At 50.0% G+C, this 26,664-nt stretch overlaps 1 protein-coding gene across 1 annotated transcript; it reads right to left on the reverse strand.

Annotated features, from left to right (window-relative positions):
• Positions 1 to 23,996, reverse strand: IGFBP5 (insulin like growth factor binding protein 5). Its single transcript, XM_003309465.7, has 4 exons — positions 22,351 to 23,996; positions 6,741 to 6,970; positions 6,003 to 6,122; positions 1 to 4,778 (listed from the first exon to the last, which is right to left on the reverse strand). The coding sequence occupies exons 1-4, from the start codon at positions 22,685 to 22,687 to the stop codon at positions 4,647 to 4,649; spliced, it is 819 nt and encodes a 272-aa protein (XP_003309513.1). The 5' UTR covers positions 22,688 to 23,996; the 3' UTR covers positions 1 to 4,646.
• Between the last annotated feature and the right edge of the window lie 2,668 nt (positions 23,997 to 26,664).

Here is a 26,664-nt window from a genome sequence, read left to right on the forward strand (position 1 = left end):
TAACTGAATGCATAACTTTATTAAATAAATGCTTTGTCATGACAAAAGACAAAGATCAAGGAGTAACATAAATTATAAGTTGAATAAATAGTATACAGCAATCTTCACTTTTTAAGAAAATGTGAGATCCTTTGTTGGTTTTTTATTTCCTTAAGTACAAAATGCTAAACAGGAGCCGAGCTCTTCCGCATTCAGGTGTTTTTTTTTTTTTTTTTCGGCTTTTTTTTTTTTCTCACAAACTGGTTGTATTTGTTGATTTATTTTTCCATCCTTTTCACCAGTAAAGATTATCATCGTTTATTTTTGTTTTTAAAGTTGAAAACAAAAAAGAGGAGAGAACAGAGTTATGGTATGAATGTATGTAAAACTATAGAGAACTACAGTAATATGTACTGTGGTTATTGCTGTCTTCAAAAAAAAAAGAAAAAGAAAAACAACAACAACAACAACAAAAACAACCGGTAGGCAACTCGGAATCTGAAGGAATCTTGTCTGACAACTGTGCTATCCATGTGGGCTACGGTGTGACAGTGGCGGTGGAGAGGAGACTCCGGCTGGCGACCGGGGACTGGTGGAGTGGGGTGAGCGGGCACAGGGAAGCTGGGGTCCCCTTCCCCTCGGACCCTCCCCACCTTCCCTTTCCCCATCCAAAAGGATTTCAGGAGAGGAGGCCAGAGTCTGTGAAATGACTAAACTATATACTCCATTAGAAAACCAAGAAAGTATGTTTGAAATAGAAACAAAAGCCTAAGAGAAAATAAAAAGTGGAGAAACAGTGCAGTGTAATTCTTGCACTTTAGTGGTTTTAAAAACACAGACAGTACAAGGCCCAGGTTGCTGGCTGGTGAAACCCCTGTCCCTCGTCCCTCCTCCACTTTGCAAAACGGAGCCTCCTTTCTCTTGGAAGCCAGACATATCCTCTCTGACGCTATGGGGTTTCTTCTCCTTAGAGCTCTTCTCTGAGGTTCCCATTCTGGGCCGGAGCCCTCTCAGGAGTGAGTGGATAGGTCCGGGGTACTGTCCCACCTTGAGGGGGGCTTGGCGGTTGCCGTGGCAGCCCTGTCTCACTAACCGGTGCGTGGCGGGAGCAGGTGGTTGAGGCCCACCCTCTAGGGGAGGCCAGCCCTGTGGGGGTACCATGGAGGCCACAGAGGTGGTGGTGGGGAGATGGGGTGGGAGAGAAGGGGCATGATCAGAAAAGGGCCTCCCTGGACCTCGTGCGCCTGCCTTCCTCCCCTCATGGGGCCAGTGTCCCCAGGCCTGTCTGTCTAGGCCTGGCTGTCAAAGAAAGGTTCCAGTCTCTTCCTCCCCATGTGCCCTGCTTTGCCAGGTGGGTCAGGGCAGGCTGGAGGAAGGAGGGTCAGTCCTGGCTGGGCTTCCCTATCTCCTGGCAGTCGTGGGAAAGACAGAGGCATCTTCCTCACTGGCGGAGTGAGGCACGAATCTAAAGGGGATGGGAGAGACCTTCTGTGGGTGTGAGTGTGGGAGTGGGCAGCACTTAGATTCAGAGCCATGGATAGCCCGGAGTCCAAGGTCTCTGGGTGAGCAGACAGTCGGCCAAAGGCCAGCCTGGAGTCAAAGAGACCCCTGCTTAGATTGCCATACTCGCACCATTCCAAACCTGCCTCCCTCACACCCTGCCATGGGGGAAGAGGTGCCGTCTTCCTCCAGTGCCTCCCTTCCCAGGATCTCCCCACCCTGGGCTCAGCCAGACCTCCCATTTGGGAGGCTTAGTTCCATGTGTCCATGAAGGCCCAGCTTCTCTAGGGAGTGACCAGCTGCCCAGGAGAAACTCCTGCATGCCGAAGAGACTCACAGGTTTGGGTTCGCAGGCACGAACTTTGGAAACCGGAAGAGTCTGGCGCACTTACACCAGGCTCTAATCCCCTACCTGATGGCTGGCAGCAAAAAGCCAACGCGAGGGGCAGAAGCCTGCTCAAAGTCCAGACACAGTCCGTGAAGAGAGAGCCCCTCTCAAGAATCAGGTCCAGGCTGGGAGGAATGTGGGGGGAGCTTGTAGTTCCTGGCTCAGTCTTTTCTTAGGGGATTGGCACCCCAGTATCCACTTGGCAGATCCTAGTTGGATAACTGCTCAAGATGCAAAGGGAGAATGGGTGGAAAGAACAGTGACGTGGAAGAGGTTTGGGATACTGGCCTAAGACATACAGAAACGTGAGTTGGGTTTAGGGGACAGCTGTGCAGAGAGATGGGGCATGCTGACTCGGCAGGTCAAGTCCTTGTGGCTGCTGGCCCTATCGGGCCCCTTTGTCTCATGAAGATTGAGCACTTCTCCTGTCCCCAGCCAACTGTCCTGTCCAGGGGCATAGGAGATAGCCCCCAAGTTCTATAGCTATAGGGTTCCCATCAGTTGAAACAGATTTGCTTTTTCGCTATTCCTCTTCGTAGCCCCAAATTCGTTGTTGGAGGTGGTCTCCGCTGTGTCATGCCATGAGCAAAGAGTGAAGAGAGCTGTGTCCACAGCACGAAGGGGTCTCCTTGGCCAGTGTCCAAGCCCCCTTTCCTGGATATCTTCAGCCTTAAAGAACAGTCACAAGGCCACCCATTGGTTGAGGAAGTCATTGGAGAATGGGAGTTTTCTTGGTTCGGAATCTGGCTGCCGAGTGACAGCATCCCTGAATCATGCGTTCCCTGCTTGTCCCAGCTTTCCTTCCATCCTCCACCCCAGGGAGGATGCAGGGACTGGCCAGAATGGAGGAAGAGCTGGAAAGACTCGTGGGCCTCAGTCCCTCGTTGCAGGCTGAAGGTGGGCAGCGGAGCGCATAGTCTTGTCCCTTCCAAAGCATGGCCAGTTTTGACTGATTCTTCCTATCTGGCTTCTAAAGTCTAGCACCCTCCTAAAGTTACTCACCTTCCCTGGCTCTGTGGCCTGGATTAAGCTCATTTCTATTTTGCAACCCATTCCCCCATTTTCCTCTCTTTCCTCTCAAATCCCAGAAAATACATATGGTGGGGAAGCTAAGGAAATTTCTATTGGCTTTTCCCCCTTTCTGTTGCTTTGTGCCAAAGCTAGAATGGAACAGTCAGCCCCCTGTCCCTTCAGCCCTCTGTTCCTCCCCACATCGACTCTGGCCGGAACCATCCATCTTACTGTTCTCCTGCATCTAGACCTTTTTGCCACCGTCTCCCTCTGCCATCTCTTACTTCAGTCTCCCTCCTGCTCTGCCAGCATGGGGAGTGAGGGAGGCTTCCAAAAATGCACATTCTGTTCAGATGAAAGGAAAAGGCTGGGGTGGGACTGGTGGATCCATCGTGGACCTGTTGGGCTCATGTGGTGTGGTGTCCGGAGACTGTGACTTCCTGAGGGTTTAAAGACTAAAATGGGATGGACTGAGGCGTGTGCTGTGTGCACCACGGAGGACTGGCCTCTGCCTGGCTCGGTGGGTGCAGATGAACACACGTGGGGAATCACTGCCAAATCCAGTACTGTGCCCCACAAAAAAGCTGAGTTTATTGCTCACGGGAAACTCTGCCTCGAGGCAGGCAAAAATGCTATTACGGGTTGTATTAGGAGAATATGGGTTTTCTCAGTTTTCCCAGAATGAGGAAGCTCCTCAATGCCCCTATAGGAACTACTTTGAAAAGTTAATGCAAACCTTTGAAAGAAAGGAAGAAAAAAACAAAGAAAAAGAATAGATTTATATGCCTATATATGACTATATGGAGTCTTGTAGATAAATACAAGCCCACTTTTTTTTTTTCAGCCTATCCTCCCCCACAGAGGCTGCTGCGCTACTTACAAATTGAATTAAATGAGGGCTGAAACTGCACGCTTCAGCATGTACTGTAGTCACCCTGGAAGAAAAGTCTTTCCAATATTGGGGCATGCATTGATTTCTAAAAAATGTCTGCCTGGGGAATGAAATATGCACATGTATTTCATATTCATAGATCTGCTTCCGAAAACCTCTCTATTTAATATCACTCAATTATGAAGTTGTTTTGCTTTCAGAGGAATGGAATGCATTTTAGTTTTTATAAATTTGGGGAGAGACAACACTCTGCCCAGGTAAGAGGAGAGGAAGTTCAGGGGTCCAGCTGTCCATACTGCTGGCTAGAGGAGGAGACAGATCCGGGAGAGGTCCTGGAGTGTTTTGCCTTTTCCTTTCTCCCCCTGACCAATCCATCCTGGGAAACCCCAATAGTGTCATTGAATGCCACATCCTGGGCTGCATCTTCTAGCGCCCACCTCTCCTGACCCCAGGCCAGGGCCGGACGTGAAAGTTGGGCCCCTCCCTGGTCTCGGTGCATTTCCTTCCTGCCCACCTGCTTGTCTTCCTTTTCCTAACTCTATTCGTCTTTCTCTCTCTTCTACACAAGCACTTCCTTCCCTTCTCTTCCTCTCGTTCTTCCTCTCTTCCCTTCTCTGTTCATCCAACTTGCCTCAAAAAGAAAACCATTTAAAGGGGGGGGGGTGTCTTTTTAGCTTTTTGCATCTCTGTTGTTGCCATTTTCGAAGTTGAGCCCTTGCTAGAGATTCCGAGGTCCTCAGTTTCCTCAAATAGATAGATATATATTTTTCCCTTAAATGAGATGAAATGAGTGGCGTCCTGGGGTGGAGGGAGGCGCTGGCTGGAGTCAGGGCTGGGGGTGGGAGGGGTTGAGGGAAAGGTTGGGGGGGGGACGCATCACTCAACGTTGCTGCTGTCGAAGGTGTGGCACTGAAAGTCCCCGTCAACGTACTCCATGCCTGGCAGCTTCATCCCGTACTTGTCCACGCACCAGCAGATGCCACGCTTGCGGCCACGGGAAGGTTTGCACTGGGGTGAGTAGAGCAACAGGCGGTGAGGACGGCCGCACCCTGGGGCTCTGCTCCTCCCTGCCCTGCCTCTTCTCTACCCCAAGGCAAGACTCTCATCCCCAGAGAGTTGAGGGCACTAGACCCGACCCTTGGGTTTCTGGTGTCCCCATTTCATGGAAAGACCCAGGGAAAATGTGAATTTAGGCAGCCTACCCTTGGCTAGCTCCTTCAATCCCTTTCTTTCCTTTTTTTTCAGATATGGGATCCCGTTATGTTGCCCAGGTTGGTCTAAAACTCCTGAGCCCAAGTGATCTTCCTGCCTCAGCCTCTGGAGTAGCTGGGATTATAGGCGTGAGCCACTGTGCCTGGCTTATAGTCCCTTTTTAAATATTACCCATTTGAGTTCCCCCAACCTGAAACTCTGCAGGGATTCTCAAGAGAGTTATGATCCAATAATAATGATGATGGTAATAATAATAACAGAAGGAGGCATCATTTGTGGTGTTATCATGTACCAGACACACTCAACGTTTGGTAGGCAGTAGGTACTGTTTTAAGTGCTTTACAAAGACTAATCACTCACTCCTCATTCTCCATTTTACACAAGGGTCTGGAGGCACAGAGACATTAAATGGTGAGTAACAGGACACAGCTAGTAAGTGGCAGAGCCAAGATTTGCCCCAGTGTGGCCTGGCTCTTACATTTAGATTATTGGTGCCCTTAAAGCAGCATCAGGGTCACGTATCCACCCCGGAGTTCACCCCAGGTCTACCAATCAGAAACTGCAGGGGGGAGCCCAGCCATCAGCGATGCCCTCCAGGGATCGGATGCCCTTGGAAATCTAAGAACCATTGCCCAAAGGAGAGACTGGCTGTGAAGGGACATGAGCTGATTTCAGGTGGTTCACAGAGAAAATATGGTTTAAATTCCTGAGTGTGCAGTGCACCAATGATACGTGCTGTGCGATAGTGTTACAGAGTTACCTTTTGCAAGGAATTCATGTAGCTAAGGCGACCTGTGGAAAGCATAGTGGATTACCGCATAGGAGGGAATGAGGAAATGGATTACAGCATAGTAGGGAATGTGGAAAGTCAGGATCGTGGTATATGAATGGGTATCTGAGGCCCGGGAAACACTAAGTGGTTAATGGTGGAAACCTTAGGCACTTGCCCAAGGTGGAGTTTCCTGGCAGGTGCCATTTTTGGAGCAGACTGAGCCTGGGAGCTCAGGGCAGGGGACGTACCTGCTTTCTCTTGTAGAATCCTTTGCGGTCACAATTGGGCAGGTACACAGCACGGGGCACCATGCGTGGGCTGGCTTTGAGCTCCTGCAGGGAAGCCTCCATGTGTCTGCGGCAGGGGCCCTGTGTGGACAGGAGGGTGAGAGGCATGGTGAGACCAAGGGAAAACCACCCAGCTGTGCTGACGAATGGCCCAGGGGGTGGGGGCTGAAGGGTCTCGGAGGAAAGTCACCACCTTTGGTTCTAATCATCTGCTACCAAAGATCTTTCCTCCCTGTCACCTGTCACGTGCGCTGGGATCATACAAAGCCTGCCTTTGGCCAGGTATGGAGCCATACTTTCTCTTTTGTGTTCCAGTCCACCCCCTCCCCTGCAGCTTTTCTCTTCTGCTGAGTAACAGTGTCCAGAGGTGCCCATCTCTAGATGCTCTAGGAGAATATTCAGTCTCTGCCTTGGACTGGACACAGCTGCAGGGCCCAGGTACCTGGTACGTGGCCGCTGGGCTGGCACACACTCTCCTCAAATGAGCACCGCCTCTATTCCCACTTACTTGCACAAGCCCTTGGCCCTGACAAGTGTATGCTCTGGAAACTCTACTCCCACGTCCTAAGCTGAGCCACATGGTGGGCTGTAGGTCCTCTGCTGGGTCTAGCCTAAGCACCTCCTGCCGCCATGAATGTCCATTTAGATACAGGAAAAGGTCAAAAGCCGGGAGGGAATGAGGGAATCCCTGAGATGTACCTGCTCAGACTCCTGTCTCATCTCAGGTGCAGAGATGACCCGGGGGTGGGCAGTGTTCTCGGCTCCCCCGACAAACTTGGACTGGGTCAGCTTCTTTCTGCGGTCCTTCTTCACTGCTTCAGCCTTCAGCTCGGAGATGCGGGTGTGTTTGGGCCGGAAGATCTTGGGGGAGTAGGTCTCCTCGGCCATCTCAGAGGTGGTGGGCTCCTCGTGCTCACGGGAGTCTCTCTCTGCAGGAGAAGGAGCTGGAGGGTCAGCCCCCGTGGGCCAAGCTGCACACGGCCAGAGCCCAGGGCTGGGCAGTTTGGGGTGAGGGGAGTAATAAAGGCTGAAGCAGATGTGTCTCTGCCCTCCTGGAGCACACCCTGAAAGCAGGGGGATAAGAACCAGGAAGCAGAGGGAATGCTCATTTAAGTGGCAGGAAGTTTCTGGCATGCTTGGAGTCAAGCAGAGAGTGCAGGCAGGGAGACTTCACAGAGGAGGAGAATCGAGAGACTGACGGACTGATGGGTGAGGACGGAGCGGGCCTTCCGGGGGCAGGAAGGAGGAAGGGCGAGGAAAATGGCCTCTGCAAGGATGAAGGTGGCAGTGAGCGGTTTGCTTGCTGGGGGATGGCCAAGTAGATGGGACATGGCTGGAGGTGGGGCTGAGAAGTAGGAACCCAGGAATCTGGGCCCATGGAGGAAGATGACACAGTCAGGGCGTGGACAAGAAGGGCAAAGGCTGTCCTGTTAGTGAGATCTTTGCACTTTCAGAGCTGCTGGATGTTGAGGTCTCTTTGGACCTGGGGAATCTAGGAGGAGGGGGTCCTGGGGTCTGGAGCAGCAGGGTGGTGAGGACCTTCATAAGTGGCAGGAGGAGGGGAGGGGAGAGCCAGAAATGTAGGCCCGGAGGGGACCGGCGTGGGGCCAAGTGGAAGTCGGAGGCCTCGCTCCTGCTCTGGCTCAGAACTGGCGCCGTGCTCGGGGGGCTGGGAGGCTGGGACGTTACTCAGCTCTGGACTGAGAGAGGCCGACAGCTGGCTGAGACCAGGACAGTTATATATAGGAGTGGCTTGGTGACAGTCTATACTTAGCTGGCTTTTGACCTTTAGAGAAGTCAGACTTTGTTGATGTATTTGTTGATCCTTAATTCCACCCGTCCGGCCTTTTCTTGGTGCGCAGTTTTCCCCTAAATTCTGATCTCATAGGCATCCATCCCTGGGTCCCCTTCTCCTCTCAGATCCTTGACCTCCCCCAGCCTCAGAGGAACCAGAATGGGGGAACTTTAGATTGTTGTTTCCAGGCGGGCAGCGTGTGGCCAGGATGCCTCACAGTGGGACCAGATGCAGGGGTGAGTGGAGGTGGGGGGCCCTGTCTTCATTGCCTCCCTCTTTTTTCAAATACTGGAAAGAGAAAATAGAGCTTTGAGTGACCTTAAATAACTGAAATGAGGTGAAAGAAAATTCTGTTCTCCATCTACTCCATGATCGCTGGGATGTCCAGGAACAGTGACCGCCAGACATCTGGGATGGGGAACAGAAGAAGTGGGTAGAATTCCAGGAAGTGGGGGTGGGGTGCAAGGAAAGAGAAGCTTTTTTGAGAAGACGCTGTTTTATGCCTCTGGGCAGGTATAGAACCTGACTTCTGAGCTTGCAGCCCTGGGCAAGTTCCAGGTGTGAGTTAGGAAAGGCATCTGGACACCTGGCCTAACCTGGGCAGGATGGCAGGTGGCAGGAAGCACCCAAGCATCTGTTTCTCTCTTGGCTCAGGATTTGTCAAGTCTAATGAAATAGGTATCTGGTCTTTAAGGCCTTGGCAGAGAAGGTCCCTGCCCTAAAGAAGCCTCCAAAGGTTCGCAGCGTTCCTGGTGGTGAGTTGCTTTGGGTATTTATTCACAGGAAAGGAAGGGATGTAATTACTGGAGAGGAAGATGATGACTTGGGGAAAGCAAATAGCAAGGTGGTGGGTGGGCTCTCCCTAAATAAAATTCAACCTGAGAATCCTGGTACCCCTTCTGGCCTCTCACCCCCTCTTCCCAGTCATGTCTTGATGTCCCAGTACCTCGATTCTGCTCTATCAGACCCTGCTGTGACGACTCATCAATAGGGTGACATCTCTGGTAGGTGGAATGCAGGATTCTAGGGATTAGTTAAAAGGGTCATGTTCTGGGGTAAACTGACTTTTCTTGGTTGTAGCGCAAGTGAGATTGGCAGGAGGAAGGGAGAAGCGTGGCTGGTTTGGGGACTTTGTACAAATTGAAAGGCTGGGGCTCCGTTATCTAGTAACACAGGCCTCACGCCAAGGCTCAGATCTTGGAGAAGAGGGAGTAAGGAGAGGGAGTGCTAACCATTGCACAGAAGGGCTTTTGGGCCCGTCTTATTGAGGGACTGGAGCCGTGCCACTCAACCTCAGCATCACCACGCATTTTAATCCTCAAAAAGTAGTTGACTACTGTGGGGGGAGGGGCAGACAGGATATGGTGGCTACTGAAAGCCTGGAGGGGGTTCAGATTGGAGAAGCCTGGACCCCTTCCTCAATCAAGATTGTAACTGGATAAAGTGAGGGCAGGTGGGGGAGTGGGCTGGCTGCTGACCAGCGCATGCGTCTATGCATCTCCTTCAGTGGGCTGCCCCAGCCTGGCCTGGAGAGCCAACACATTGTCACCTCTTCAAGGGGAGACAGCCTGGGAAGCTGGCTTCTCTCCTGTGGCTGGTGTAGCAGTTCCTGGAATCCTTTCCATAGGCCATTTAGTCCATCCCCCTGTGTCCAAGCAGAAATAAGCATCTATCTCTCTAGTTCTTAAGGACATCTGAAATGGGGATGCCATTCCATCCTCCTCTGGCTACCTGTTGGGGGAGGCTCTGTCCATTTGGTCAGAGGGTGCCCTTTTCCAGCTGTCATTTTAGCTTATTCTCTCTTTGCTCTTGGGGGACACAGAAGCATGGTGGCCCACAGCCTTCCCTCAACAGCTCTTCTCAAGACCTTTCACCTTTTGGGACTTTTTCTAAGAAGTGCTGTGGGCTGTCCTTAACCTTGAGTCACCCTTTCTGGGAGGGGGGTGGGGCTGTTGACAACGGTTTGATAAACCTTGGGGTAAATTTATTTTGACCTCTCTTACTCTTTTCTTTGAAAGTGTTCAAGTACTGCCCCGGGGCCAAGCAACCATGATACTGGCATACAAAATGTAGATTCTTGTATCTCTCTTCATTTAAGGAACTCAAAATGCTTTTGCAAACTCTCTCCTTTTCCCAGCCTCCCCAGGGCAAGTCTCCTGACGGCACACCTTCCCCAGCTTTGCAAGCTTTTTGGCTACTTCTGAAGAGCAGGCTTAACATTTTGATGTGCCTCCCGGTTTCTGGTGCCACTTAACCCCATGGGACCTATTCCTTAGGCAGCAGCAGAGTCCAGTGTCGAAGATACTAATCAGGGTCTTGTGGTCACCTGTAGGCTCCAGAGAGACAGCGGAAACTTGGAGGGGAGCCAGGGCAGAGCCACGGAGATTAAAGGGCTGGAAAGTAAGACTGGAGCTGAGTGCCAGAAGCAGCTAGCCCGACTCAGCTGCTCTGTGGCTGAGTCATAAATAGGCTTTCAATTTTGGAAGGCTTTACGTTTTAGATAAAACAAGAAGGAACAAGTAGACTGGCTACTCTGGAGCTATTTCATCAAGAGAAAATGAACTGAGGTTGCAGAAGGGATCTAGGCAGGATACCCGGGAGGACTTCCTGGTGAAGATTGTTCTGCACGTGAACAGCAAAAGAACTCAACAGTCTGCTCTGGAACCTGTTTGACAAACAGGTCAATATCTCCATGTGGCCAGCAGAGGGCGTGGGAGACTGACACCCACACAGCATGGGCACACTTCTAGGGACTGGAAGCGTGTTTTTTTTTTTTTTTTTTTTTTGAGACAGAGTCTCGTTCTGTCGCCCAGGCTGGAGTGCAGTGGCGCGATCTCGGCTCACTGTAAGCTCCGCCTCCTGGGTTTATGCCATTCTCCTGCCTCATCCTCCCGAGTAGCTGGGACTACAGGCGCCCGCCACCACGCCCGGCTAATTTTTTGTATTTTTAGTAGAGATGGGGTTTCACCGTGTTAGCCAGGATGGTCTCGATCTCCTGACCTCGTGATCCGCCCGCCTTGGCCTCCCAAAGAGCTGGGATTACAGGCGTGAGCCACCGCGCCCGGCCTGGAAGTGTTTTTAAAATCTGGAATTTGGAATTGAGAGCGGTGGCTCATATCTCTAATCCCAGCACTTTGGGAGGCCAAGGTGAGTGGATTGCCTGAGCCCAGGAGTTCGAGACCAGCCTGGACAACATAGTGAAACCCCGTCTCTACAAAAAAAAACCCACAAAAATTAGCTGGGCATAGAGGCGTGCGCCTCTAGTCTGAGAAACTCAGGAGGCTGAGACCAGAGGATTGCTTGAGCCCGGGAGGTGGGAGGTTGGAGGTAGGAGGTTGGAGATTGGAGGTTGAGGCTGAGGCTGAGGTGAGCCATGATTGCTCCACTTTGATAGCTCCACTGCACTCTAGCCTGGGGGACAGAGTGACACCCTGTCTCAAAGAAAAAATAAATCTGGAATTTGGGTGCCTCCCTCTCCTACTTCTGCAATAATCATTCAAATAAATCCCTTCCTTCTGTTCGTGTGTCTGCAGGATATATTTAAAGAGTCAGGGAGACAAACAAACGAGGCCCAGAGAGAATCCATGTGTGGGAGAGTGAAGGCAGGTGAGGGAGAGGGGAACAGGGCTTGTTTGTGCATGGCATTCTGCTGTTTCTGTAACCTGCAACTGGAAAATGATCCAGGAAGGAAGACATATTCCAGACTTCCCCGCCCATGAGATGCTGTTCTGAGAGGTTTTTGCAGAGGATGGGAAATGTGGAATTCTCAGCATCCATTTCTCCTGCTGGGATCTATGGAGGCCAGACCTTACCTTCATAATCCTATTCAATGACTAAGGGAGGGGATGATGATAATATTATCTGGATACAGCATTTACCTTTGGGGTGGGATCTAAATCTCTGGCTTCTATATAATACCTCCAGTCCTTCCCACTGGCTCTCCAATGCCTCTAGCCCCTGCCACATTTGGGTGGCCAACTCAGTCCTCTTTCATTCATAAGGAGTTCCCCATACACCCCAGTGCAGCAGCATCCACAGAGGCACACACAGTACATCGGCCTCTCCCCATGGTAACATGAACACGTGTTTGAGGATTGCACCATTCTCTGTGTCCTGGCAAACACAGAGAGTGTCATGATGCAAGCCCAGCTGCTACAGACCCAGAGGCATCTTAGGGTGAGAAATACTCCATGCTGCACAATTGCACAACGCATGTACCCTGCCCAAGCTCAACCACTTTCTCCAAACCTGCCCTTTTGCCATGGCTGTTCTCTTCCAGCAGAGTCTGAAGGGTTCTGCCTCCACCTTGCTTGCTGGTCACAGCAATGGATGGATCCAGGAGACCTGCCTGCCTAAAATCTAAAACCCCCACCCCCGGACCTCTTAGTCACACCCTGGTGCTATTAACAGCCTGTTCCTGGGCTGGTGTTAGTTTATCACTCTATCTCGCTTGACCTAATAATCAATTGTAAGAGAAAACTAGGTGACCCAGATATTGTGCCTTAGCTTACAAAAATCGAAGAAACAGAGGCATCCTTGAAATTCACAGTCCAGGAACAGTGTCGGGCTTTGCCAGGCCACCCAGACCTGGGGAGATTCTCCCATCTCCTTTTCTAGACAGAAGATAAGATGAGGACGCCTAGAATCTCTCTACAAAGAATGAAAAAGGGAGATGAATTTCTTCTGGGTTTCATTCTAGTCCCCCCTGTGGAATTTAAACAGCCAACTTCTTACGGGCAGAGCTTTGTCATTTCTCTTTGTCTCACCAGCATATAGTATTCAATAAATAACCTTTAAATGGAGAGATGTGTAAATCTGCCCAAGAGGCAAAGAGAAGTAGGTCTGGAAGTATTTCTGTAATATAAGCTGGGGCTTAGAGCCCAGTGCATGCCTAGGGAGGTTATCTCATCCTTGCCCCTGCCCTGAAGCAAGATAACCCTGCCGCAGGGCACAGGGAAGCAGACAGATGAGCATCATGGGTGTGAGAAACAGCAGGGGTGCTCCTGGATTCACTGGGCTTCTCTTTGGCCTAAGGCTACTATATATTAATGTACTACTTAGGCCAGGCATGGTGGCTCACACCTGTAATCCCAGCACTTTGGGAGGCCAAGGTGGTTGGATCACAAGGTCAGGAGTTCGAGACCAGCCTGGCCAACATGGTAAAACCCTGTCTCTACTAAAAATAAAAAATCAGCCGGGCATGGTGGTGTGTGCCTGTAATCCCAGCTGCTTGGGAAGCTGAGGCAGGAGAATCACTTGAACCTGGGAGGCGGAGGTTGCAGTGAGCCAAGATCGTGCCACTACACTCCCCCCTGGGCAATAGTGTGACAAAAAAAAAAAAAAGTATATATTTAATATAGTAGCCACTAGCCAATGTGGCTATTTAAATAAATATTAAATAAAATGAAAAATTCAGCTCCTCAGTCACTCTAGCCATACTTCAAGGACTTCGTGGCCACATATGGACACTGCAGACCTACAACGCTTCCATCATTGCAGAAAGTCCTGGTCAGTGCTGGCCTGACGGCACTGACTTGTGCCTGGGTATGGATGAAAATACTGAGGCCCAGTCTAGAATGTTCTGCAGTCCCCCTCTTCCCTTGCCAACCCTAGGTCCCTAGCCAACTTGCAGCCACCAGCTCCTCCCTACAACACAAGGCTGGTGGAAGCATGAGGGATTGGCTGTTCACTGTTTTAAAAAATGTAAGACATGTCTCAGTCTCTTGAAGTCTGTTTCCCATCTGTGGATATCAAATGGCTTTTCTGCGCTTGTGTGTGTGCATTTGCAGAAGGAGAAAGGCCACAGTGGTTGTGGCAGGGGCGCAGGGGGAAGGTGCTGTGGACACTTCCAGGGAAGCGGCAACATCATTGCTTTTCCTACCCATCCCATCTCTGAGCAGCAGCTGCCTGGCGCCAGTCTCTCTCAGAAGACATTTGTTTTTGTTTTTGTTTTTTGTTTGTTTGTTTTTGTTTTTACTCGATCGTCAGAAATAGGCATGCATGTTCCGGGTTCTTTTTAACCTGAATTATGGGCTGAGGAGGAAATGAGCACTAACCTTTTAAGAAAAAAAAAAACCCCAAAGCTATCATCCTAAAAAGCAGCTGTAAGAATGGAGGAAAGCCAGGAGGAAGACCCCGGAGGGGAGTTGAGCAGACTTAGAGAGCTACTGACTGGATGATGAGGGCTAAAGGTGTACCCAGCTGAGCCCCGCTACCCCATTTTAGGCCGGGAGAAATAGCATGGTTAGGTACTCTAAACCAACAGCAAAGCTGGCCAAGCTGGGAATATATCTCTATCCTTACCAGAGAAATACAGACACCATGTAGTATAGTGGATAACCATTCAGAATCAGGAACCAGATCACCTGGGTTCAAATCCCAGCTCCACTACTGAATAGGTACAGCAAACTGTGCCACCCTAAACCTTCAGCTGTCCTTTCTGGGAGGAAGATGAAGCTGTTGACAATAGCTCAGTAAACCTTGATGCAGCTTTGGCAACACAGCAAGACCCCATCTCTACATAAAATGAAATATTAGCCGGGTGTGGCAGTGTGCACCTATAGTCCTAGCAATGGGGAGTCTGAGAAGGGAGGATGGCTTGAACCCAGGAGTTGGAGGCTGCAGTGAGCCCTGATTGTACCACTGCACTCCAGCCTGGGTGACAGAGTGAGACCTTGTTTCTAAAAATAAATAAATAAACAAACCTTGGTACAGATTTACTTTGACCTTTCTTTTTTTTTTTTTTTTTTTTTTTTTTTTTTTGAGATGGAGTCTCACTCTGTCGCCAGGCTGGAGTGCAGTGGCATGATCTTGGCTCACTGCAACCCTCTCCTCCCAGGTTCAAATGATTCTCCTGCCTCAGCCTCTTGAGTAGCTGGGACTAAAGGCATGCAGCACCACGCCCAGGATGGTCTTGATCTCTTGAGCTCGTGATCCACCCACCTCAGCCTCCCAAAGACCTTACTTTCTTCTTCCTCTTTCCAATTCAGTTTTCTCACCTGTGTTATGGGGAGGATGGCAAAGGCCCCTTCTCCATTATATTCTGAGGATTAATCAGGGTGATGCATGCTAATTCACTCTCAGAGCAGGTCTCTGCCTTTGTAGTGATGTTTCCTACCACCTCCCTAGTTCCAATCATCAACTAAAAATTTGGTTGCTGTGACACCTGGTTGACAGACGCCTACTTGTAGACCACAAGATCTAAGGCTCCTTGGACTGCAGGAAGGTCTGCCAAAAAGTGTTGGCTCGACCTTTGTCTCTGGGGGTCTGTTGGCCAACACCAGGTAAGGACTTGGCACAGGTGCTCTGTGGACCCGTCTCCACTTAGAGAGCTCCCCCTGGGAGTCCTTCCTCTGCCTAACCCCATTCCTGCATGCTGCGTTAAGGGCACTTAGTCTCCTTCCCTGAAGATATATAGAGAAAAGGGGGCCCACCACCCTCCACAGTGTAGATGCCACAGGTGGGAAGGTGACACCTCACAGAATAAGGGGCTGAGGTCCCCCTTACATCTGCCCCACTGTCCAGAGACCAGAGGTAAAGAGAGGCTCCTTGTTGTTTTCTGATGCCAAACTAGGATTTGGGGTTGTGACTCTGGTTCACATTTCTTGGTCCCTGGGAAGCAGCTGGCGATAACTGTACACATAGGAAATACACGCTGATGCACAAGTCCCTGGCTGAGAATCTCCAGCCAAGCTTCTTTTGGAGTTGGGGAAGGGGGAGCATGCTTAGTAGAAGTGTCTGTCTGTTCCTCATACATACCCCAAATGAGAAGGTAATGGTGGGGGGATAGGTGGGGAGCAGCCTCTGGAGGAAGCACTGGGCAGCTTTTCTCCTGGCCACTTTCCCATCATGACCCATCACAGCCAGTTCAGAACATTGCCAGCCACAGCCACATCCCCCCAAAGTTCTGCATGACCAGAAGGGGGCAGCAGGGAGGAAGTAGGGTTCATGCTTCTCTCCTGAGGCCCCTAAGAAGGTGCCCAGGCTCTGCTAGGGACCAAACAAGGGAGCCCTGTCTGTCAATGAAAGCTGAGACTCCCCTTTTTTGAGTCTTTGGGAGCAAAAGGAAAGAGTGGGGACAGCAGTTCCCTTCTCAGGTGAGAGGGGGGTTTGCTGGTAGCCATTAACCATGTGCAGATACATACTGAACATCTGAAATGTGGCCCGGGGAACTGAGGAACCACATTTTAAAATTTATTTAATTTTTATTTAATTTTAATTAGTTTAAATTTAAAAACAGATACTCAACTCAGTTATTGGAAAGATTTTAAAGTATGTTTGGAATGCCTCAGGTATGTGACTCTGCTTTTTCAACTGTAAATTTTATGAAATCTAAATACAGATCAAGTATTTCCAATGAAAATTTAGTGTCTGAATTGAGATGAGCTGTAAGTGTAAAAAACACCGGATTTCAAAGGCTAAATATGAAGGAAAGAATGTAAAATATCTCATTATAATTGTTTTATTTTGAGCATGTGGTGAAAGGATATTTTGGATATATTCAGTTAAAATGTATTATTACAATTAATTTCCCTGTTTTTTTTTTACCTTTTTAAAAAAGATGTGGCTACCAGAAAATTAAAAATGACAAATATGGCTTGTATTATGTTTCAATTGGAAGTGCTGTTCTAAATGATCTGGAAGAAGAGTCATCCTGGCTGAGGTGACAGAGGGGTGTCGCAGTCCCAGTTCGGGATAACTGGAACCCACATAAAACAACTCAGAGAATCAGCAGAGGTCATCTGAGGCCTGGCTCTGAGTGCAGATTCAGTGGGACCTTATTTTAGGCCAGGGAAAGGGGCCTGATGGTTTAGGTTGAGGGGTCAAACATGAGATAATTGAGTTCGTTTAAAATGTTCCTATAGTTCACCTGGCAGGTCTGACTTACCGGAAAAAGGGGCCTATCTTATCTGCCTCCTTCCTAAGCATCCCAGAAGGAGGAGCTGCCACGGCCTCCAGGATGTATTAGAATGGGTCTCAGCACTTCCTGCAGCACAACCAGAAGTCCCCAGCTGCCCTCTGGAAGCACATCTCTCCTCTCCTGCTGAAAGATCTGAGACACACCTGCCTATGAAAGAAAGCCAGGGGGCCCTCATGCTCTCTTCCTTATCAGCTTTGGTGGTATATGGTTTTCCTTCTCTCCTTCGGATGCAGAACTTCCTAGTTACTGCACTCACCCCATCCAACCACACCCTCCCTCGATCTCTGCTTTCTGTTGGCACCACGTGAGGACTGTGCTGTTGGAAGTGGGCCACTTCTGCACCATGTTCTTCAAGACTACAGGCCGCTGCACAGCTCGGAGGCAGCCAGGGCCTGCCTGCCTGCCTCTCCACATCAGGAGAGCTTACTGTCATGTAGAAAATGAGGTTTGGCGCATGGACCTGAAAGCTGGGGTGAATACCCCTCCTTCACACCCTCTTGGTCCTCTTTCTCTGACCAAACCACTAGCCTAAGCCAGGCTTGTATGCAAGACTGTGTAGAAAAAGGGACAGAAGTGAGTGTGAAAATAAGAGAGTGCAGCCCTCTCCACTTTGGGGCCGCTTCACTCCTTTTCCTACTGCCCCTAAAACAGAGCGCCTTCAGATTGTGGGTTCTTATGTCATGGAGTGATAGCATCTGGCAGTGTTTGCCAAAGGCCTTACTGCAGGTTAGCCCAGGTCCAGGCATGAGCCCCAGTGACTAGCGAGAAAGCCAGGAATGGCTGAATGCAGTGCTGGAGCCCCTGCGGGAAAGAGTTGAGTCCCAGCCCCTTGTCTGCCTCTAATCCTGCTGCCACATCTTGGGCAAGTGACTTCCCACTCAGGGCCTCAGTATCCTCATCCTAAAACTAGGACCTTGACTGTGATGATGGCTATGGGTTCCTTCCAGCTTTAACATTCTTTGGCCAATACCCAGACAATTCCTGGAGAGACACTAGGACTGAGCTAAGCTGAGTGGCCAGGCACTAACTAACTAACCTGGTTAGGTACTCTAAACCAACAGCATAGTGGCCAAGGTGGGAATATAACCTCTCCCCCTCACAGAGATTTTCAGTCACTCCTCTGGATTTATATTTTTTAAAAAAAGAGAGAGAGAGAGAAATGACATCATAACAGAATTTATGGAAAGAAATGAAACTGGAAATAAAAGGGGGGATTTCACTGGTATTGGGGGAGGGGAGTAGAAGCCTACACTGCCATCCTTGTTTATTTTATTATTTATTTTTGCAAGTATGTAATCAATGTGTAATCAGTCTTACTGTTTTGAATAACATGTCCTGATTGCAATTTAAGGATAGTCTCTGGGAATTGCAGCTTTTGGACCAACTGTAGAGAAAAAGCAAATGTAAAACTAAACAAACCCCTCCAAATCGCCTGCTTGACTCAACGCAGCCATTCTCCCACCCTCTTCCCTTCTGCTCTGGCCCCTGGTTGGTACCTGCTCTTTATGATCTTCTTCCAGTTTCTGGATGTAGTGGGTCTGGAGTGTGGTGATCTCCTCTCCAGAGTTTTATTTTCCACACACTAAATATCTTAAAAGTTTCATAGGCATTGATCAGGTACAAAGTAGAAACTTTAGACAAGTATTACCTTCCCTTCCCGCTGGCTTCTTCTTCGCTCCATTAAGGGGGCCAGGGCTTCTGCAGGGAATTCCTGCTCCCATGCCCTTTGCTGTAACCCTCACGATGACCTCTGGCTCCTAGGGTCAGGCTGGTCCACCCTCTGCAGCTGCAGGCCCACCTGCCTGCTCAAATCCAGCCCAAGCCCCGGGACTAACTCACAGCTGCTCTGACTTAAAACTCAAGCCCTCAGGGGATGCCTTAGAGTTGGGGTGGGGGGTCGGGGGGTGGATGGAGAAGGTCGGAGGGAAGAGTAGGAGGGAGGGGTGAGAAAGGGGAAAAAGAGAAATGGAAAGAATATAAGCTGTCACTAGGGCTAACTCTGCTTGTTCTTCCAGTCTCAGCTGACACAGCAGAAAGGTGGGGGGCGGGGGCGGTGGGCGGAGGTGGCAAGAAAAGTCCAGTTAAAGCCCCATCTCGTCTTCCCAACTCCCGTTTTGGTTGGCTCAGGGCACGCCATCCTCTCAAAGACTTGTTTCAGAGGGAGGGGGTGCGGGTGGGAAAGGAATTTGGCTCCTTCAGTTTTCCATGATCTTGCTCAACCCAGACATAAATTTGGCCAATAAACCTAACTCTGGAACTCGACTTCAACATGGCATTTGAGACCAGGCTTGGAGTTGAAGCCAGGGTGATGGAGGCCAAACCCCTCAAAGAAGCAAAGGCTGAATTCACTTTTATTTAGGTAATGCTTTTGCTTTCTTTTCCAGAAGCCTATTTTTTGTCCCACGATGTCTCATTTCTTAATGACAGAACCGAAAGCCAGAACCCACGGCTCCCTACATCTCAAACTGAATGTCTCACCAGCACAGAGGAGACCTACCCGAACCCCGGTATCTATGCTGGGGACCAGCCCATCAAACCTCATTCCCCACCAAAAATGCCGGAAAGCAAACCCAGTACTTCCTTGACTCCCTCCACTCACCGCTATTTACTGAGCTTTGCCCATCAAATAACTCCCGTCTTTCATCTCCCTCCAGCCTCACACACACTCTTTTTTCCGTATCTATCTCTGCTCCTGAACTGGCCAGAATGAAATGCAGAGCCAGGCTCGCTCTCAGCACCCTGCTCTCGGGCCCACTCCCTCTCCAGTTGCTCAGCAACAGCCTAGCAAAACACCCTCTCCTCCGCCCTCTCCTTTCCCTCCCAGAGGCTTTGGCTGCCTGCCACCTCACTCTCCTCTGCTCCCCATTTCTGATTCCAGAAATGCACCTTTTTTGGGTTCTACATGTTTGGTTACATATAAATATATATAATATAGTATATTCCATATATACAATATATAATACGCATTATATAGATATAATATGTCGTGTGTGTGTGTGTGTGTGTGTGTGTGTGTATGCTGCAACTGCGGGAGGGAGGGGGCAAATCCATATCTGCAAGCTCAGATTTTGGCGGGGGTAGGGGAGAGGAGGGAGGTGGGAGGTGTGTTGGGAAGCAGGAATTTTGGCTAAAGGACCAAAAGGGCACTCTCCCTCTCTCTGTCCATTTCTCTCTCCTTAAGAACGGTCTCTACACCATCTCCAACTTTTTGGGGACCCGCCCAGTGGTTGTCCAGCTAAAACGCCCTTTCCAGGAGCGCCCACTCCCATCCCATCTGTTCGGGAAGAAGATGTCGGCACCAGCCGCAGTGGAGCGCCGCCAACCCTCAACAGCAGCCGGCCGGGCACCTGCCTTCGGCGGGGTGGAGTCGGAGAGGAGTGCTGGGGAGGGGGCGGGTAGAAGAGGCGGCTTCGGGTTGGCCCAAAGGCACTCAGAAGGTAGGGGTTGAGCAAGGGGCGGCAGGGAATTCTACAGGGGATCTTGCTTGGGACTGAAGTGTCGTGTGTGTGTGTGTGTGTGTGTGTGTGTCTGTGTGTCTGTGTGTGTGTGATGCGCCCTCCGTGCTCGCCTAGCAATTGCGCGCGCGTGCGCCCTGCGTGTACACCCTTCACACTAGCCACATCACACTATACACGCTTGGCAAATAATAAGTGGAGCCAGGATGCGGCTGAGTGACACCTTGCGTACTTTCGGTGTGACTGGATTGTTACCCAGGGCGGTGGCTTCCAAGCCGGGAAATCAATTAATGTTTTCCCCCTCTGCTAGGCTTTTCCAAATCCACATCCCCCAAGATGAAGGCGGGGAGGACCGCCTTTGAAAAGTGGATCTTAATAAAAATAATCTCACAAGCCGGTCTCTGGGGTTCCCAGAGCCTGCACATCCTCCCCTTTTCCTCTTTTTGCAGGCTGCAACCTGCAAAAAGATCGACTTTTTGCAGGTTTGGAGATCGACTATCTCTTGCAAAGTTAGAGGGGCTGGCCCCTGCGCCTCTCAAACCCTGCAGGGTTTGCGGGGACTGAGGCTGAACACAGGAAGCTCTCCGGCCTCCTGGCAAGCGCGGACGCACTCCTCTCCTGCACTATAGTGACTGAAATTTGCACTTCAGAAAACTCATGTTAGGGTGCTCGTGAGTAACGGAAAGGGACAGGGAGGGAGAAGGGGATTGCCCCCGTAACTAAACTGTCTCCGTAACTAAACTACGGCAAATAAACATTGTTTAGCCAAGTTTTAACCCCTTTTGGAGAGAATCAATAGCCAGTTTGACGTCTTAGAACCCAGACTTTTATGTAGTTTATTTAACTTTTTTTTTTTTTTTAACTAAAGATCAGGTAACTCTTTCCAAAAAGAAACTCAGTCTAAGGGGGTAGAACTGTTCTGATTGAACAAGTAGCTGTGTCAATCATTTCAACCCTAGACTCCTGGCGCCGAGAATTTGGGGGCGGCGCAACCCGGGGGCGGGGCAAGCGGAGGCGAGGCTCCCAGTGCGTGGCTTTTCTGTCTCCGCCCCCTGAATTTTGCATTCTGCGTTTCCAGGGCCCCTCATGCACTTAATCCACACCCACTTGTGATCTGGTTTAAGAGATTGGGGAGGGCGGGGTGGGGGGATTGCGGAGGGAGGAATTGCGGGGCGGGGGTGGAGGTGGTGGTGGTGCCAGGAATCTGCATAGGCGAGGAAGTTGAAAGGTCTGAATCTCACATCCCCTTTTGCCTCCCAGCCCTATGTCCACCTTTCATCCTAGGTAAAATCTGAATTGGAGAGGGGGAAACGGAATTGGATTCAGAAGCGAACACCAGGCACAGAATAGCAAACCCTTCCTTTCTACTCTTCCCCACCCCCACCCCGCACCCCCGCGCTCCTAAAGTATTTTTTTCCCTTCCTGGGATAAAGTAAAAGTCATTTTGCAGTTAAATACGTTTTACCATCTACCACAGGCAATCATCTTCAATAAAAAGCAATGGTTATGCACATGGGAGGGGCTTCAGGGCTCCCACCCGAAAGGCATTAGCTACCAAGGATGTGGGGTGTTTGTGGTGTGTGTGTAGGGGTGGAGGGATAGAAACGTCTGGAGGCAAGGGGGTGGAGGGGCCAAGAGGGACAAAGGTGGAATTAGCCCAGAAGATGGGTAATGCCTCTCTCTCCAGGCCGCAATTAAAATAATATTTTAACAAAAGAGATTTTTTTCCAAGTTCAGAAAAAAACCTATGCGGGGCGCGAGGGGGGTGGAGGAGGGAGTTGATAATGTAACATACACTCTTTCAGACTGTAGATAGGGTACCAGGGGATTTGGACCTTGTGACCGAATAAGAGCTCAGAATCAGTATTCGGACAGAGTAGGGGGAGGGGGCGGGCAAGGTGTGGGTAGGAGGAAGGAGGAAGGAGAAAGAGCGAAAGCTGGGATAGACTCGGCTAGACAGTTCCCCCGGGTAGCAGGATCCTCCAGGGCTCCAATTCCGGGGTGCAAGGACCCTCCCCGACTACTCCCGAGCTGCACCCCAGCTCGAAGCCACTTGCTGCGCAAAGCGCGCGGGCCCAGCCGGTCTCGTGTCCCCCGCCCGTGCGCCGCGTAACTGACTGGCACACTGAGCGCGCTCACCGATCTTGACTTGCTCGCGGTAGCTCTTTTCGTTGAGGCAAACCCCGCGGCCGTGCAGCAGGGCGTGCAGCGGCTTCTCCTCGTCCTGCCGGGGGAGGCACCGCAGCCCCTGGGCGCAGCGCTCGGTGTAGACGCCGCACGACTGCCCCTCGGCCAGGGCGCAGGTCATGCAGCAGCCGCAGCCCGGCTCCTTGACCAGCTCGCAGCCCAGGGGGCTGGGGGGGCACATGGAGAGGGCTTTCTCGTCGCAGGGCTCGCAGTGCACGAAGGAGCCCAGGCTCTGGGCCGGCCCCGCATAGGCGGCCAGCAGCAGGAGGACCGCGGTGAGCAACACCATCTTCTCTTAGTCGCCCCCTTTACCTCGGGGTGGGGCAGGAGAGCGAGAGTGCAGGGATAAAGGGGCCAAGAGGGCCCCCGGAGATTTTTTTGTTTTTGTTTTTGTTTTAAAATTTCTGGCAGGTAGAGCAGGTGCCCTCCCCCAGACACTTGCAAAAATGTAGAGAGAGGTGGAGGACTGGGGTGCCTGCGAGCAGGTCCCAGTTGCAAGAATTAAAGCCTTGCAACAGGTTGGGGGAAGCAGGGCAGCGCCAGGTGCACGCAGTGAGCGGAGGCCGGAGAAACCCTCAAGCCTGAGCGGGTCAGAATTATACGGGGAAAAAAGCCGCAAAATTGTTCACCCCCAAGCAACCACCGAAATAATGAGATCGGATGCAGTGGAGATGGCGTTGGGGGTGGGAGAGAAAAATGGATTTATCTTTAAAATTTTTGCTTAAAATCTAAAATATACCCCGCTTTCTAACCCTCAGCTGCCAGCGGTGCGCGGCGCCGCAGAACAGGTAAGAGGCGTTGGCTGCAGCCGAGAGGGTGGGAGAAAATGTTGAAATCAAGAAATTAAAAAACAAAAACAAAAACAAAAAAACCCCAAACCCTAACACCTCTTTTCTCCCACTTTGCCACCTCCTCTTCGAAATTCGCAGTTTCTACGCGAAGTCCGGAGAAGGGTGAAAACGGAGGAGGGGTAATGAAAAGGAGCAAAAAAGGGAAAAAGCCCACACTGCTTTGCAGCTCTTTCCTAGCTCTTTTCCCCTGCAGAAGTTTCCAAAGAGACTACGGGCTCCGGGAGAGCAGGCGCTTTTAAATAGCCGGCCCCTGGCTGCCAGCCAGTTTGTAGCTGCAATTTGAGCTTCCCAACACCCAACTCAGGCAAGGATGCCAAGGAGCTCTGCAGTACAAACTCACACGGGGTGGGGGTGGGGAGAGGCCTTCTAGACACAAGGGGGCTCCCCTTCGCTCCCTGAACAGCGCCCTCCTCCCCCCGGAATGTAAGAAAGGGGCAAGGGGGACAGGCTGGGGCTACCGAGAATGGGGAAGAGGTGGAGGGGCCAGTGGAAGACAGAGTTCTTCGGAGCAGGGTGAACACAATGAGGAGAGTAACTTCGTCTCCCCCTCCCTCCTATCCTTTAACTAGTCAAGGCACAGGCTGAAGGGAGACGTATTTTCTTCTTAGCCAACTGGATATACCATGCCCAAGAAATCTTCCTAAGCTTCTGCAATGGACTGTATGCTGGTGTCTGTTTCCATGTGGGGTGTGTGTGTGTGTGTTTGGGGGACAGGTAGTGTAGGATGGCCAGTGATGTCTGGTGAGCTAAATTTAAAAAAGAAAAAAAATTGAATTTCTCCCCTAAAAGTCTGGAGAAGAGGATTTAATCAGGGGGTTTCTGTACTCATGATGAAGAGGTGACCAGTTGCCTTCAGCTACGTTGGCCAGGGAGGTTCTCTCTCTCTTTCTCTCTCTCTCTCTCTGTGTGTGTATGTGTGTGTGTTGTGTACCTGCAGGAATGGACATTCATACAACAGCATTATTGAGAGCAGCGAGTTGCAGAGATGGACACTTTGGAGGAAACGCTAAGTCTGAAAACCTTGCATGGTGGCCTAAAGTGTCCTTGTGTGTGGGGTTCTTAGAGGGAAGAAAGGTGGATTGGAGTGACACTTCCCTCTCTGTCATTTTGCAGAGGTATTTCTATTGGGCAGGGCCACATCCCTGGAGGGAGTGGGTGGCAGAGTAGCTGGAGGAGACCTTGTGATAGGTTGACAGGTTAGTTGGTGCTTATAGGCACATCTCAGGAATATGAGCTGACAGGGCCACAGGACCTGCTTGGAAGAGGTCCTGACCAGGAACCGAATCATGCCACTAGAACCTCTTTAATAAAATGAAAGAAAACTAAAGCCTTGAAAAAAGGAAGGTGGTGGTTTTAGCTTTTTCTGAAATTGACCTGAGTGGGCCATGAGCCTCACAGGCAAGTCAGAGAGAAATGACCAATGTCACTGCCCCTGCTGGGTGGACTTGGTGTGGGCTGTTACACCTTTTACATTGTGCTTCCTCCCTTGAGAAGTATTCTAACTTTCCTTTGGAGAAGGGGCTGCATTTCATGAAGTTTGCCACTAGACTGCACCCTTATCTATGATAAGAATTCTTTCTGGAGGACTGCTTTTAAGAAAATATTTTTTCTTGCTCGTTCAGTTCAGGAGCATCTCACTTTATGCCGTTAACACCCCCAGATCCTGATCTCTCTTCTCACTTATCTATTTGCCGAAAGGCACATTTTAAAACAAGGTTAACGTTTAAAGTTATGTCTTTGCCTGTACTGCCAAAGGGGATTTAGGTGGTGGCTGGGAGAGGGAGGAGCATTGTGTGTAATGATTAAAACAAAAAATAGCAGCAAAGCTCATCTTAATTTCTTCTTTTCTCTGTCTGAGGGCTTGGTAAGGTAGGAACAAATCAATATTCAAAACTTTGGTGGAAATATTTTAGAAGTGAGGGAGATCATGTGTTATTTTGTCATTTGTGTCAAGTTCAGACTACAAGAGTGGCAGCAGAATGTGTGCAGTATGTTCTCTTCCCTGCTCCTATTTCTTTCTGCACACCCTTAGCAGCTCAGCCTGCCTCAGGCACACTGGTAGCTTTTAAGATGATTGGGGGAAATTGTGGTACTCCTTCCAAAGAAACATGAGTTGCCTCGTTCCAGTCACCCTGTATTCTGAGAGAGATGGCCTCTAGTGACACCTCTTTTTGTGTAGCCGACTTCCAATGGCTGGATAATACAATATGTGAAGACAGGTAAAAGGAGGGGGGATCACTCACAGAAAAGATAAAAAGGGTAGAGAGAAGGGAGGAGGAGAATGTGGTGGGAGCTGGACCCTGGGGCAGAGCAGTACAGGTTGCCATGGAGAGAGGTTACTCTGCAAGACTGTAAATGTTAAGCAGCCATTCTTTTTTTTTATACTTTAAGTTCTAGGGTACATGTGCACAATGCGCAGGTTTGTTACATATGTATACATGTGCCATGTTGGTGTGCTAAGCAGCCACTCTTTATCTCCACTTAGAAATGGGCTTAGGTTATAAGGGATTCAGACACTGGAGCTGTTGTCCAAGAGACCCTGGGATAGGCTTCCCGAGAGGGCATGAGAGAAAGAAGAATTCTCAGTAGCCTGGGATTGTCTATAGTAATTTCATCCAAAGATGGAGGACTGGCCAGATGGGTGTTGTTTCTGAGTCCATAATTAACATATGACAGTGGAGTGGGAAGGTGTTGGTGTTGTTACTGCAGGATGCGGGATTATGGAGGATGCCTATGAGCCTTACTTGATTCCATTTTCCCCTTCCCTCCATTCTGGAGGTCTAGATCTGTTCACAATCACCTTTAGAAAATTGCTTGTAGAAAAAAAAAATAGTTTGCATCAACCAGGGTAATTGGGAGGGGATCATTAATTCCTGCCAGATACAAATGTTCCCTTCCTAGAGACCCCCCTTTGCTGCCGGCTTGCTTTCGCTGTCATGGGCTTCCCAACTCTGGCATAGACTAGCTTCTATACCTGTCAACTGCATCTTTTTCGGGGAAGTAGTATTTAAATATCAACCACTTGTGTCCCGTTTCCCTGGAGATCACCCCTCCTCTTTCCTTTAAAAGATTAACTGCTTATCAAAACCAACTTTCAAGAAATGCAACGGAGTGAAAGATTTATGCTCTTTTATCTGGATAACTTTTCAAAGGATAGATAGTGTTTTTATTTTATAAAGCTTCAGATTCCTTACCTGTGGTCATTTCCTGTGAGTTTCTAAGTGATTTTCAAGGATGATGCCTGATAACACAGTTTGGGAAAGCTAGACTTTTTAGTAGGACACAAAGTATTGTGGATTCTACTGGTTAGAATGGAAAAATGTTAGCTAAGGATCTTGTCTTCATTCTCTTTTCTGTGTCACTCTCACCACTCTCAGACAGGCTTATTTATATAATTTATTCAATTTTTAAAGAC

The sequence above is a fragment of the Pan troglodytes genome, chromosome 13 (assembly GCF_028858775.2).
Source record: "Pan troglodytes isolate AG18354 chromosome 13, NHGRI_mPanTro3-v2.0_pri, whole genome shotgun sequence".
Classification (NCBI taxonomy): domain Eukaryota; kingdom Metazoa; phylum Chordata; class Mammalia; order Primates; family Hominidae; genus Pan; species Pan troglodytes.